The sequence below is a fragment of the Oncorhynchus nerka genome, linkage group LG20 (assembly GCF_034236695.1).
Source record: "Oncorhynchus nerka isolate Pitt River linkage group LG20, Oner_Uvic_2.0, whole genome shotgun sequence".
In the NCBI taxonomy this organism is placed as follows: Eukaryota; Metazoa; Chordata; class Actinopteri; order Salmoniformes; family Salmonidae; genus Oncorhynchus; species Oncorhynchus nerka.
In genome coordinates, this window is record NC_088415.1 from 79,431,939 (window position 1) to 79,446,611 (window position 14,673).

General features: G+C 42.9%; 1 protein-coding gene across 2 annotated transcripts; it reads right to left on the reverse strand.

Moving 5' to 3' along the window:
• Window positions 1-6,072: 6,072 nt before the first annotated feature.
• Window positions 6,073-14,440, reverse strand: LOC115103182 (LIM/homeobox protein Lhx8-like). Of its 2 annotated transcripts, none has more exons than XM_029623919.2 (8): window positions 14,162-14,440; window positions 12,838-12,981; window positions 12,438-12,559; window positions 11,771-11,991; window positions 11,435-11,520; window positions 11,228-11,323; window positions 10,952-11,138; window positions 6,073-10,796 (listed from the first exon to the last, which is right to left on the reverse strand). In XM_029623919.2, exons 1-8 carry the CDS (start codon window positions 14,243-14,245, stop codon window positions 10,720-10,722), a joined length of 1,017 nt encoding a protein of 338 aa, XP_029479779.1. In that variant the 5' UTR covers window positions 14,246-14,440; the 3' UTR covers window positions 6,073-10,719. The 2 variants fall into 2 exon arrangements, with proteins under 2 accessions (XP_029479779.1, XP_029479778.1); XM_029623918.2 differs by having other exon boundaries at window positions 11,435-11,532; window positions 14,162-14,439.
• Window positions 14,441-14,673: the final 233 nt, after the last annotated feature.

Genomic DNA, 14,673 nt, shown 5'->3' on the forward strand with positions numbered 1-14,673 from the left:
CCATGTGATTTACAGCATTTGATGTGCCATGTAATGCGTTTACACCAACAATTTCTACAGTGTGAAAACATGGGCAATATTGAAATATTGTGCAAAGCTACAGCTATTGCAGGTAAAACATCAAAATCACTGTAGAATCCATAAATCCCAATTACCCGTCTATTCTTCCTCATTTTGAGTTTCTTTTCAACTCTGAGGGCTCTATTCAATCTGAAACGCTGAAGCAGAAGGCGTTACAGATTCTCCTATAGAAATGTTAAGGTAATTTACGATTGAGACAAAATATGCAGCGTTTACCGTGAATGCAATCTCCACTAAAGTGGAAACATTGCCTTTAAATTTCATCCCAGCTGTAGAGCTGAACTTCCTCGATCCGGATTGAATCACCCCCTTATTTCCAGTGCTGGATCAAGAGTACATCCAAAGATTATGGAAATTCTGACAAGGTACTCGTCTCTCCGCCCTAACAATGGGAGTCGTTGTCCATAAAGCGGCACATTGGGTTGTCTAGCTCCTGCCTATCCTTTTTTGGATTGGTGGATACATCTCATTTATTGTCATCTTTTAAAAATATTCAATGAGGGTTGTTGACATCAACCGCCTGTATTCAATGTAGAGAGATGCTATGCTACTAGCCACATGCCATTAATATGCATAGCCGTCTCAAGACAACTCTGGTATAGTTCTCAAAGTTGCCGGGATTTCAAGTGACCTACTTATACACTACATATACAAAAGTATGTGGACACCCCTTTAAATTAGAGTATTCGGGCTATTTCAGCCACACCGGGTGCTGACGGGTGTATAAAATCGAGCACACAGCCATGCAATCTCCATAGACATACATTGGCAGTAGAATGGCCTTACTGAAGAGCTCAGAGATGTTCAACGTGGCACTGTCATAGGATGCAACCTTTCCAATAAGTCAGTTCTTCAAATTTCTGCCCTGCTAGAGCTACCCCGGTCAACTGTAAGTGCTGTTATTGTGTGGAAATGTCTAGGAGCAACAACAACTCAACCGCGAAGGTCACATAAGCTCATACAACAGGACCACTGAGTGCTGAAGCACGTAGCACATAAAAATCGTCTGTCCTCGGTTACAACACTCACTACCGAGTTCCAAACTGCCTCCAGAAGCAACGTCGGGAGTTGAATGAAATGGGTTTCCATGGGCAACCAGCCGCACACAAGCCTAAGATCCCCATGCGCAATTCCAAGCGTCGGCTGGAGTACTGTAAAGCTCGCCGTCATTGTACACTGGAGCAGTGGAAACGTGTTCCCTGGAGTGATGAATCACACTTCACCATCTGGCTGTCCGACGGACTAATCTGGGTTTGGCAAATGCCAGGAGAAAGCTACCTGCCCGAATGCATAGTGCCAACTGTAAAGTTTGGTGGAGGAGGAATAATGGTCTGGGGCTGTTTTTCCAGTGGAGGGAAATCTTAACGCTACAGAATACAATGGCATTCTAGACAATTCTGTGGCAACAGTTTGGGGAAGGCCCTTTCCTGTTTCAGCATGACAACGCCCCTGAGCACCAATCGAGGTCCATACAGAAATGGTTTGTTCAGATCGGTATGGAAGAACTTGACTGGCCTGCACAGAACCCTGACCTCAACCCCATCAAACACCTTTGGGATGAATTGGCCTAATCGCCTAATCGCCCATCAGTGCCCGACCTCACTAATGCTCTTGTGGCTGAATGGAAGCAAGTCCCCGCAGCAATGTTCCAGCATCTAGTCGTAAGCCTTCCCAGAAGAGTGGAGACTGTTATAGCCGCAAAGGGGGGAACCAACTCCATATTAATGGAATGAGAGTGTAGTGAATCAGTACACTCATAACAACTTAAGCATTTGGAAACTTCAACACGATCAAATAAACCATACATTGTTTTGTTGACCAAATTCAACACTCATTGACCGCCATACAAAAAGTCCTTGCTTGGAGGGCTAAAACAACGAAAACACGCCACCTGCTCGATGGAGACAGATTTTCCGCCGTGTTGGGACCCTCTTCTTCTCTGGTACAACGATGGTTCGTTTCAGTAGCTCGAGCCTACCAGATCAAAATGTATTTGTCACATACACATGGTTAGCAGATGTTAATGCGAGTGTAGTGAAATGCTTGTGCTTATAGTTCCGACCATGCAGTAATATCTAACAAGTAATCTAACAATTTCACAACTACCTTATACACACAAGTGTAAAGGAATGAATAAGAATATGTACATAAAAAATATATGGATGAACGATAGCCGAACAGCATAGGCAAGATGCAGTAGACGGTATAAAGTACAGTACATACATATGAGATGAGTAATGTAGGGTATGTAAACATTATTTAAAGTGCCTAGTGATACATTTATTAGATACAATTTTTAATAATTAAAGTGGCTAGAGATTTAAGTGAGTATGTTGGCAACAGCCACTCAATGTTAGTGATGGCTGTTTAACAGTTTGATGGCCTTGAGATAGAAGCTGTTTTTCAGTCTCTCGGTCCCAGCTTTGAAGCACCTGTACTGACCTCGCCTTTTGTGATTGAGTTGTCTGTGGACCTATTGGGGCGGTAAGAAAATTGGAGCGGGTCAAGGGTGTCAGGCAGGGTGAAGGCGATATGGTCCTTTACTAGTCTCTCAAAGAACTTCATGATGACGGAAGTGAGTGCTACCGGGCGATAGTCATTTAGCTCAGTTACCTTAGCTTTCTTGGGAACAGGAACAATGGTGGCCCTCTTGAATCATGTGGGAACAGCAGACTGGGATAAGGATTGATTAAATATGTCCATAAACACACCAGCCAGCTGGTCTGGGCATGCTCTGAGGATGCAGGCTAGGGATGCCATCTGGGCCTGCAGCCTTGCGAGGGTTAATATGTTTAAATGTTTTACTCACGGTTGGCTGCAGTGAAGGAGAGCCTGCAGGTTTTCATATCGGTGGCACTGTATTGTCCTCAAAGCGAGCAAATAAGTTGTTTAATTTATCTGGGACCAAGACGTCGTGGTCTGCGACGGGGCTGGTTTTCTTTTTGTAGTCCGTGATTGACTGTAGACCCTGCCACATACCTCTCGTGTCTGAGCCATTGAATTGCGACTCTACTTTGTCTCTATACTGAAGCTTATCTTGTTTGATTGCCTTGTGGAGGGAATAGCTACATGGTTTTGTATTCAGTCATGTTTCCGGTCGCCTTGCCCGGATTAAAAGCAGTGGTTCGCGCTTTTAGTTTTGCGCAACTGCTGCCATCAATTCAGGGTTTCTGGTTGGGAAAGGTTTTAATAGTCGCTGTGGGTACAACATCACCGATGCACTTGCTAATAAACTCGCTCACCGAATCAGCGTATTCATCAATGTTATTGTCCAACGCTATTCGGAACATATCCCAGTCCACGTGATCGAAGCAATCTTGAAGCGTGGAATCCGATTGGTCGGACCAGCGTTGAACAGACCTGAGCACGGGCGTTTCCTGTTTTAGTCTATAGGCTGGGAGCAACAAAATGGAGTCGTGGTCAGATTCTCCAAAAGGAGGGCGGGGGAGGGCTTTGTATGCGTCATGGAAGTTAGAGTAACAATGATCCAGGGTTTTACCAGCCCGGGTCGTGCATTCGATATGCTGATAAAATTTATGGAGCCTTGTTTTCAGATTAGCTTTGTTAAAATTCCCAGCTACGATAAATGCAGCCTCAGAATATGTGGTTTCCAGTTTACATAGAGTCCAATGAAGTTCTTTCAGGGCCGTTGATGTGTCTGCTTGGGGGGGATATACACGACTGTGATTACAATCGAAGAGAATTCTCTTGGTAGATAATGCGGTCGGCATTTGATTGTAAGGAATTCTAGGTCAGGTGAACAAAAGGACTTGAGTTCCTGTATGTTGTTATGATCACACCACGTCTCGTTAATCATAAGGCATACACCCCCGCCCTTCTTCTTACCAGAGGGATGTTTGTTTCTGTCGGTGCGATGTGTGACAAAACCGGGTGGCTGTACCGACTGACGTATCCCGAGTGAGCCATGTTTCTGTGAAACAAAGACCGTTACAATCTTTGATGTCTCTCTGGAAGGGAACCCTTGCTCGGATTTCGTCTACCTTGTTGTCAAGGGACATTGGCGAATAGTATACTCGGGAGTGGTGCGCGATGTGCCCGTCTACGGAGCCTGACCTGAATACTTCTCCGTCTGCCCCTTTGTTTTGGGTAGCCGGCTGGGATCTGATCCATTGTCCTGGGTGGTGGACCAAACAGAGGATCTGCTTCGGTAAAGTCGTATTCCTGGTCGTAATGTTGGTGAGTTGACGTTGACCTTATATCCAATAGTTCCTCCTGGCTGTATGTAATAAAACTTAAGAATTCCTGGGGTAACAATGTAAGAAATAAAAAAAATACTGCATAGTATCCTAGGAACGAGGCGGTCATCTCTGTCGGCGCCGGAATACGGGCATTTGACTAGATCTCCGAGGTGGTGCTCCGCAGTCGCCAGATGAAGAGACAGAGGTAGTAGGAAGAGGAGAATAAAAGATTCAGGAGAGAATGCACCTGAATGTTCAAGCAGCATGCTTGCCCATGGGCAAGTGCCAACGCCCAAGCATCCTGTATACCAGCATTAGAGAAATGTGACGTCTACACATACTTTGGAGCAGGGCTTTAAATACGTCTCCTTGAGGATCCCCGACCGTTCCATGTATTGGAGCTCCAGAGCTAGCACACCTGATTCAACTCGCTAATTTATTAAGTGCTTGATGATAGGGTTTTGACTAGATGGGACGCCGCTAATGTCAAGTGACTTTTCGTAGCAGGTTAGATAATGAGGTTAAAGTTGGGAAAAGGGTTAGCTAAAATGCAAAAGTTCTCAGATGTAACTCGCAAGTGTTGACGTCACTATGACATTAGCAGCATCCCTTTGGATGCGAAATGGCTAGCTAGTTAGCAGTGGTGCGCGCTAGTAGCGTTTCAATCGTTGACGTCACTCGCTCTGAGACCTTGAAGTAGTGGGTCCCCATGCTCTGCAAGGGCCGCGGCTTTTGTGGAGCGATGGGTAACGGTTGACGTGTGCAGAGCGTCCCTGGTTCGGGGCGAGGGGACGCACATAGACATGTAGATTAATCAAGCGGGCAACATCATTGTGAAACGTCTGAGGGTCCCGGAGGAGATGTTTGAGAACCAGTTCGCTTGCAACGTTGCAGAACGGTTTGTACTGAACGACACGTTTCTCCAAAACGTTATTGTACGTACTTGAACAGGGTGACGTTATTAAAGGGCAGCGTCTATGCTGACAGTGTTCCCCGACCCAAGTCCAAAACACTGTCAGCATGGCATTGTTTCAATTGAAAAACGTACTGAACGCAGCCCTGTGCTTTGGAGTGCCTCATACAACAAAACAGTCTATTCAGTCAGTTAAACTGTAAAGCGCGTCAAATGGCATTACGATTGTCATGACCGTCAAAACAAGACCGCATGCATCTATAGAGTCCAGTCCCTGTCAGCAGTGATTTTTCACAGCCTTCCAAAATAGGTGTGTATCTATCTATATATAAATAACAAAAGGCTGTGAAGTATTTGTAGTTAATCATATCGGTAATGTTAGTTCATCATAGCAGAGCTCCGCCCACTGGTGAAGTTGAGCAGAGCATGCTGGGCGATCTCCAGCTCAGAGAAGATCAGCTCCAGAGTAGTCAAGTGAGAGAGAATTCCAGCCATCCTAGTGTTTTCCTACCAGTTAGCTGTGTGCATGCATCCTTGTTGATATGTAAGGACATCTTTCATATATTTCCGGTGTTTATGTCTGAAGATGCACTCTGTGACTCTAATGTCATATGTATGGTTATGCTAATTAGTAGTTTATACTGCGCGCTAGTTAGCTCTAGTTTGGTCGTCTTATCATTTCGGACATTTAACCCTGTGTTTGTAATGTCCCCCAGCGTGTTGTATTATATTTTGATCTCAAATTAGTACAGTCACGTTGTATTGCGCAGTTTGGTCCTGTATAGCATTAAGTCATTATAGTAATATTATATCTAAGCAAATTGTTTATAAGAGATGTGAATTGGAGATTCTATTGTCATTCACTATTGTGTCTTTGTTTCTCTCTTTAATTGCAGACCACACACCTTGGTTGAAGCAAGTTGCCCAATCCACACTACGTACACTGTGCGGTGTACTTCCGTGCCTGTGCATCTTCAGCGCTATTAAACCACCTCAACTAGAATCCTACCTGTCTGTTCTCTGTGCCCTTACCAGCACACGGGAGCGAACACATTAAGGAAAACCTAACCAAAAGAATATACAGACAGCCAAGTCCTCACTTACACATATACATACAGTACCAGTCAAAAGTTGAGAAACACCTACTCATTCAAGGGTTTTTCTATAATATTTTTACTATTTTCTACATAGAAAAGTAGTGAAGACATCAAAACTATGAAATAACACATATGGAATCATGTTGTAACCAAAGAAGGGTTAAACAAATCAAAATATATTTTAGATTTGAAATTCTTCAAAGTAGCCACGCCCTTCGACGACAGCTTTGCACACTCTTGTGTGCTTCATGAGGTAGTCACCTGGAATACATTTCAATTAACAGGTGTGCCTTGTTAAAAGTTAATTTGTTGAATTTCTTTCCTTAATGCGTCTGAGCCAATAATTTGAGTTGTGACAAGATAGGGTTGGTATACAGAATATTGCCCTATTTGGTAAAAAACCAAGTCCATATTATGGCAAGAACAGCACAAATAAACAAAGAGAAACAACAGTCCATCATTACTTTAAGACATGACGGTCAGTCAATATGGAACATTTGAAGAACTTTGAAAGTTTCTTCAAGTGCAGTCGCAAAAAACATCAAGCACTATGATGAAACTGGCTCTCATGAGGACCACCACAGGAAATGAAGACCCAGCGTTACCTCTGCTGCAGAGGATAAGTTCATTAAAGTTACCAGCCTCAGAAATGGGCAAATAACTGCACCTCAGATTACAAGTAAGAGACCCATCACAACATCAACTGTACAGAGGAGACTGCGTGAAACAGGCCTTCATGGTCGAATTGCTGCAAAGAAACCACTACTAAAGGACACCAATGAGAAGAAGCCACTTGCTTGGGCCAAGAAACACGAGCAATGGACATTAGACCGGTGGAAATATCATTTTGGTCTGTCCAAATTTGAGATGTTTGGTTCCAACCGCAGTGCCTTTGTGAGATGCAGAGTAGGTGAACGGATAAACTCTGCATGTGTGGTTCCCACCGTGAAGCATGGGGGTGCTTTGCTGGTGACACTGTCAGTGATTTTATTTAGAATTCAAGGCACACTTAACCAGCGTGGCTACCACAGCATTCTGCAGCAATATGTCATCCCATCTGGTTTGCTCTTAGTGAGACTATCATTTGTTTTTCAACAGGACAATGACCCAAAACCCACCTCCAGGCTGTGTAAGGGCTATTTGACCAAGAATAAGAGTGATGGTGCTGCATCAGATGACCTGGCCAGATGATTCCTCATGCAGCTGGTTGAGAGAATGCCAAGTGTACTTTGAAGAATTTCAAATATAAAATATATTTAGATTTGGTTAACACTTTTTTTTGTTTACATGTGTGTCATAGTTTGTCTTCACTCTTATTCTACAATGTAGAAAATTGTCAAATGAAGAAAAACCATTGAATGAGTAGGTGTCCAAACATAAATACATTTATACATGAACAAAAATGCACTCTGAACAAAAATATAAACGCAACATGTAAAGTGTTGGTCCCACAGAAATGTTCCATATGCACAAAAAGCTGATCTCTCAAATTTTGTGCACAAGTTTTTTTTCATCCATGTTAGTGAGCATTTGTCCTTTGCCAAGATAATCCATCCACCTGACCGGTTTGACATATGAAGAAGCTGATTAAACAGCATGATCATTACACAGGTGCACCTTGTGCTGGGGACAAAAGGCCACTTTTAACAGTGAAGTTGTCACAACATAATGCCAAAGATGTCTTTAAGTTTTTAGGTAGCATGCAATTGGCATGCTGAGTGCAGGATTGTCCACCAGAGCTGTAGCCAGAGAATTCAATGTTCATTTCTCTACATAAGCTGCCTCCAACGTTGTTTTAGAGAATTTGGCAGTATGTCTAACCGGCCTCAACAGCAGACCACGTGTAACCACGCCAGACCAGGACCTCCACATCCGGCTTCTTCACCTGCGGAATCGTCTGCGACCAGCCACTCGGAATGCTGATGCAACTGTGGGTTTGCAAAACAGAAACATTTCTGCAGTTCGGCGTCGTAACCATCTTCAGTGGGCAAATGATCACCTTCGTTGGCCACTGTGCTCTTCACGGATGAATCCCGGTCTCAACTGTACCCGGGAGATGGCAGACGGCGTCGTGTGGGCTAGCGGTTTGCTGATGTCAACGTTGTGAACAGAGTGCCCCGTGGTGGTGGTGTGGGTATGGGCAGGCATAAGCTACGGACAACGAACACAATTGCACAAAGATACTGCTATGAGATTCTGAGGCCCATTGTTGTGCCATTCATCCGCCGCCTTCACTTCATGCTTCAGCATGATAATGCACAGGCCCAATGTGGCAAGGATCTGTACGCAATTCCTGGAAGCGGAAAATGTTGCAGTTCTTCCATGGTCTGCATTCTTACCAGACATGTCATCCATTGAGCATGTTTCGGATGCTCTGGATTGACAGCATGTTTCAGTTCCCGCCAATATCCAAAATCTTTGCACAGCCATTGAAGAGTAGGACAACATTCCACAGGCCATAATCAACAGCCTGATAAACTATGTAAAGGAGATATGCATGAGACTTACGGTGGTCACACCAGATACAGACTGGTTTTCTGATCCCTGCCCATACTGTACCTTTTTATTTAAGGGATTCATAACCAACAGATATACAGTACCTTTAGAAAGTATTCAGACCCCTTAACTTTCTACAAATTATTGTTAGGTTACACCCTTATAAAATTGATTAAATAGTTTATTTCCCCCTTAATCTAAACACAATACCCAATAATGACGAAGCAAAAACAGGTTAAGAAATGTTTTTTAAATAAACCAACACATTTAAATAAGTATTCAGACCCCTTTACTTTGTTGAAGCTCCTTTGGCAGTGATTACAGCCTGTCTTCTTGTGTATAACCCTACAAGCTTGGCACACCTGTATTTGGGGAGTGTCTCCCATTCTTCTCTGCAAATCCTCTCAAGCTCTGTCAGGTTGGATGGGGAGCATTGCTGCACAGATATTTTCAGGTCTCTTGAGAGATGTTCGATCGGGTTCAAGTCTTGGCCATTGAAGGACATTCAGAGACTTGTCCAGAAGCCACTCCTGTGTTGTCTGTGTGCTTTGTGTCGTTATCCTGTTGGAAGGTGAAACTTCGCCCGAGAATGAGGTCCTGAGCGCTCTAGAGCAGGTTTTCATTAAGCATCTTTCTCTGTTCTTTGTCAGTTCATCTTTGCCTCGATCCGGTCTAGTCCCTGCCACTGAAAAACATCCCCACAGCATGATGCTGCCACTATCATGCTTCACCGAAGGGATGGTGCCAGGTTTCCTCCAGATGTGATGCTTGGCATTCAGGCCAACGAGTTCAATCTTGGTTTCGTTAGACTAGAGAATCTTGTTTGTCGTGGTCAGAGTCTTTAGGTGTCTTTTGTCAAACTCCATTCAGGCTGTCATGTGCCTTTTTACTGAGGATAAATCCATCTGGCCACTCTACCATAAAGGCCTGATTGGTGGAGTGCTGCAGAGATGGTTGTCCTTCTGGAAGGTTCTCCCATCTCCTCAGAGGAGCTCTGTCAGTGACCATCGGGTTCGCCCTTCTATTGCTCAGTTCGGCCAGGCGGACAGCTTCAAAACTTCCATTTAAGAATGGAGGCCACTGTGTTCTTGGGAACCCTCAATGCTTCCCCAGATCTGTGCCTTGACACATTCCTGTCTCGGAGCCCTACAGACAATTCCTTCAACCTCATGGCTTGGTTTTTGTTCTGACATGCAGTCAACTGTGGGACCTTACATAGACAGGTGTGTGCCTTTCCAAATCATGTCTAATCAATTGAATTTACTTCAGGTGGACTCCAATCAAGTTGTAGAAACAGCTCAAGGATGATAAATGGAAACAGGATGCACCACAGCTCAATTGAGTCTCATAGTAAAGGGTCTGAATACTTATTTACATAAGGTATGTTTATTTTTAATAAATGTGCAAACATTTCTAAACCTTTGTCATTACCCCATAATGTGTGTAGATTGTTTTATTTAATCCATTTTAGAAGACTAATGTAACAAAATTTGGGAAAAAGTCAAGGGTTCTGAATAACTTTCTGAAGGCACTATATAGCTGTATTCAGTCATATGAAATCCATAGATTTAGTGCCCAATTAATTTTTCAATTGACTGATTTCCTTATGAACTGTAACTCAGTAAAAATCTTAGAAATTGTTGCATATTCCATTTTTGTTCAATGTACACATCTATTAATACATGTATTTTTTTTCTTTTTTACAAAGTGCTCAGTCACATACCTCAAATAAATTAAATGCCAACCAATATGTACAATACATCAACAAGTTCACATATTAACCTTATTTTACATCTGAATTTGATCTCCTTCGATAAATCCCCATAGCAAATCATTTTGCACCCCACCCTTTAATGGACAGGGCTTTCGCATTGGCTCCTCAGCATTCTAACCAATGGTAAGGGCCGGTTCTGCAGGGTGCGGGATGTGAAGATCAGGCATGGCTGATTGGCAGCTGTGTCATGGAATGGTATAAAAGAGGCTGGAACACCAGGGAGGAGGGAGAGTGCACTGTGAAGAACAAACATAACCCATTGGGTTATGAAATATTGTGATTCCAGATTTTTGCACTGAATTCTAAAGCAAAACTATTAAGATGTTACAAAGTAAGCTTAACCTACAAGCCATAAACAAAGAGGAACCTGTGATGTGCTGGTTTTGCTCACCATCCATGTAAGTGTGTAGTGCTGTAAGCATGGGTGTGTCTGTTGGTATGTAGGATGTGTAGTGTAGATCCTCCATAAGAGGCGGAGAAAGCCTGGACTGCTGTAGTGACGACGTCGCTGCAGATGGCACATGGTGCTGAGGGCTCACATGCTTCTTATGACGAGCTCGACAGTTCTGGAACCAAACCTATACATTCAATAGGGGTGGGTTACGCTTCATTCGTAACTTCAGGGACACCTAGAATTGTTTGACTAGACTAATGTTAGAGAGCTCACCTGAATGACCCTGCGACTGAGGCCAGTCCTCTCTGCCAGCTTCTGGAGGGTCTGAGCGTCTGGGTTATTGTCCTGAGCAAACTGGGCCTGCATCACCTAACAGACAAGACACAGTGAATGTAAGATGGTCACACACAATTATATCATTCATATGCAAACATCCAGGATAGTCATTTCTGGAGTGACAGGAAAGTAATAAATGTTCACCTGTAGCTGGTCTGTGGTGAAGCTAGTGCGAGCCCTCTTAGCTGGTTTGGGATGAGACCCTTCTTGCTCTGATGGTGGGGCTCCCTCTAAAGTAACACCTTTTCATGTAAACACATGACCACATAGGTCATCACATTGCATAGGAAAATGAGGAAGGCTAATCGATAAGGGAAAATCTAGAATCTCATATTTATCAATTGTTTCAAAATAATTAAATTGCCTAAATTAAATTGCTGCATCACTCATACATGTGTAGAAAAAACAGCTAGTGTACAATTAACACATTTTTAAAAGTGCAGGCCTTATTCTTTCTACACACCTTTTAATGTTGCTTACCACTTTCCATGGCCCGTTTCAGGTTGTCCAGCATGCAGTCGTAGTGGATTCGGCACAGCACCCTCTCCTCCACCAGGGCAAATTCCTCCCCCGTGGAGAGCTGGCGCTTGCAGGAGAAGCAGGCGAAGCAGGCCAGGTGGTAGGTGTTGCCCTTTGCTCTCCTCACCCAGTCTTTGGAGTGCATGTTCCTGCCACAGTGGGCACAGCGAGTTCCATACTTCCTGTGGAAAAATTGGATTGCAAACAAACTACAGATCAAAACCACTAAAGGCAGGGTAGCCATTTACGTTTTTGTGTCTTTTTTAAACAATTTTAACCATTTTATATCAACAAAATTATTTGATCATGAATCTAGAAATACAAGGTATCCCAAAAAATGCATTTAATTGTAAATTAAATAAATTGAAGGCTGTAGAGAAGTGCTACTATGAATGTTGTGGCTATAAATACTAAAGGGCCAAAGGTTAACAGCCATTTATCTTGACTTGTAGAACGTCTCATTAACATCATTAGATAACAATTGAATGTCATGTCAAAGTTGCAACTTCAGATGTAGCTTAAACTCAACTCCTCTCCGTTGACGTGAAGTACATCGTGGAGTTGAGTTTTACTTGGCTAATCGCGCTAGAGCCCTCCCTGTATGGAAGAGGCCACCCTTTTCACCTACCTGAAGTAGTCGAGTTTGCAGAAAACCACCTTGTCTTTGATGTAGCAACTGACATGTCTTCCTAGAGGAGTTTGGCACATGCTGCACGAGAGGCAGTTCACGTGCCAACACAAGTTGTTCACCTGAAATGTAGCCACAAGTCAAACAGATTTATTCGCCCGAAAGAGTAACCTGGTCTACAGTTTTAGCCACGAAAATTAGGCATGTATGAACACCATTCGATGTTAAAGTAACTATTTTGCTGAACTTTTTTTCTTGTCACAGTTAAAAATGTGAACACTTTAGGGATCCTAGGTCTATGAGTTTCTGGGCGTTGGGGAAGAAAAAAAAATGTACATACGCATTTTAGGCCTTGGTTGAATATCTAATATCTAAGCCGGTCATAGGTTCGGAAACTTACCTCGAGTAGGTATTTGTCAACTATCTCCAAACCACAACTTGTACAAAGGCTTTTCCCCAGAGAGGCTGATGCCATCGTCTGCGGTGTCAAGGAAGACAAAGACGGTGAATACGACTCATCTCCAAAAATGTAATCCGATGTGCCCTAGATATAAAACACAGAAAAATAAGTCGTGATTGACATAACGCAAACTTGTCCATGCCTAAATTAAGAACAATTTCATGTGCCTAAATTTGACCCGGCCTACCTATGTCTGTGTTTTCCTCTACCATCGACTGTCCTGCTAGTACATACATTTGTCATCTAAAGTAGTTATGACTGACGTGGTTTCCCACCTAGTTATCTTAAGAGGAATGCACAAACTAAATCACTCTGGTTAAGAGTGCTTATTAACATGTAAAATGAAGGCACCCGTGAAGGCATAGGTATATGCCTAATTTCCAATGGTAAGGTTTCACGCATAGGCCTACTATTAAAAATAGGCTACCGGTATACCCGTTTGATTCCTCATGCTACTTGTCGGCGTATTGACTGTACGTTTGTTTATTCCATGTGTAACTGTTTGTCTCGCTGCTTTACTTTATCTTGGCCAGGTCGCAGTTGTAAATGAGAACTTGTTCTCAACTGGGAAACCTGGTTAAATAAAAGGTTCAATTTAAAAAAAGTATACTCAAAGAATCGGAAGATGCCCTTCCACATCCCTCCTTAGGCAAAGTGACTAGTCAAAATATGCACTGGAATGGCCTTTAACTCCACTTCTGCTTGCTATGACAACCTTGACGAAAAAAATAGGACTAAGATGCCATCTTCAAGAACCCTTTAATATTTTTTTGGTACACATGAACCAAAACTCTTGAAATATTCAACCACTTGTCAACAAAATAACGTTCATGGTTCAACGCCTATCATTATCTGCTGTCAATCACATTAGTTCTCTGCAGAAGGGCAATTCTTGTCAAATGATCACATTCAGGACGAATGACTGAACAAAAAAGCCGAATGGCCAAATCAAACAGACAGATTTGTTTGGCAGTTATCGGCATGGCAGCTTTCTCCAAACCAAAGCGCAGGCAGTCATGCATTTTGATTAGCTTGTAACGCAACCTCCCTCGGGTAATGCACTGATTTGTGCAGAGAAAACGAATGGGTGAGGATCTCAAATCTAAACTTATTAACTTGAAACAGTCGCCCGTCGGTTTGGAGTAGCCTAACATTTTACCGAATGGAAGATGTTTAAACAATAAATGGTAGGCCTAATAGCACCATATAAAATCGAAAAATTCTCGATAATTTCTTCAAACTTTTAATATGGATATAGGCATACCGTGCTGTCGAAGGTCGAGTTAAACCCATTTTCAATGTCATCCACCTCCGGGCAAGCCAACATTTGTTCGCTTTTCCAATACATTACGTTGTAGCCCTAAAACAAAACGCAAATCCAGCAGGATAATAGTCCCATATAGATTCCATCCAGTGTCAGAGGCAGCTGGACCAACCCCATGCTCTAGCGAAAGCAATCTTTGCATTAGTGAGGGTGGAACTTTTTTTTCCTCTCCATTTTCCCTTTTGACTGTCTTGGCCGCACCTCTTTGACACATATGCCCGCCTTGCAGTGGATATGAGATGTTATACATGGGGAAAGTAGTTCAGTAATACGTCAGAGGTGATACCACATCTCTCGATATAGCTTTTTATTTTATTTTCGTTATTTTTACATAGTACAACAATCCTCCGTGATAAGATGCTCTTAATTTCGTCTTATTTCACACGCTGCTGCTAAAGGTGAAAATAAACTCAAACAAATGTAACAGGTAATTTAGGCTTTGTTCATCTCTT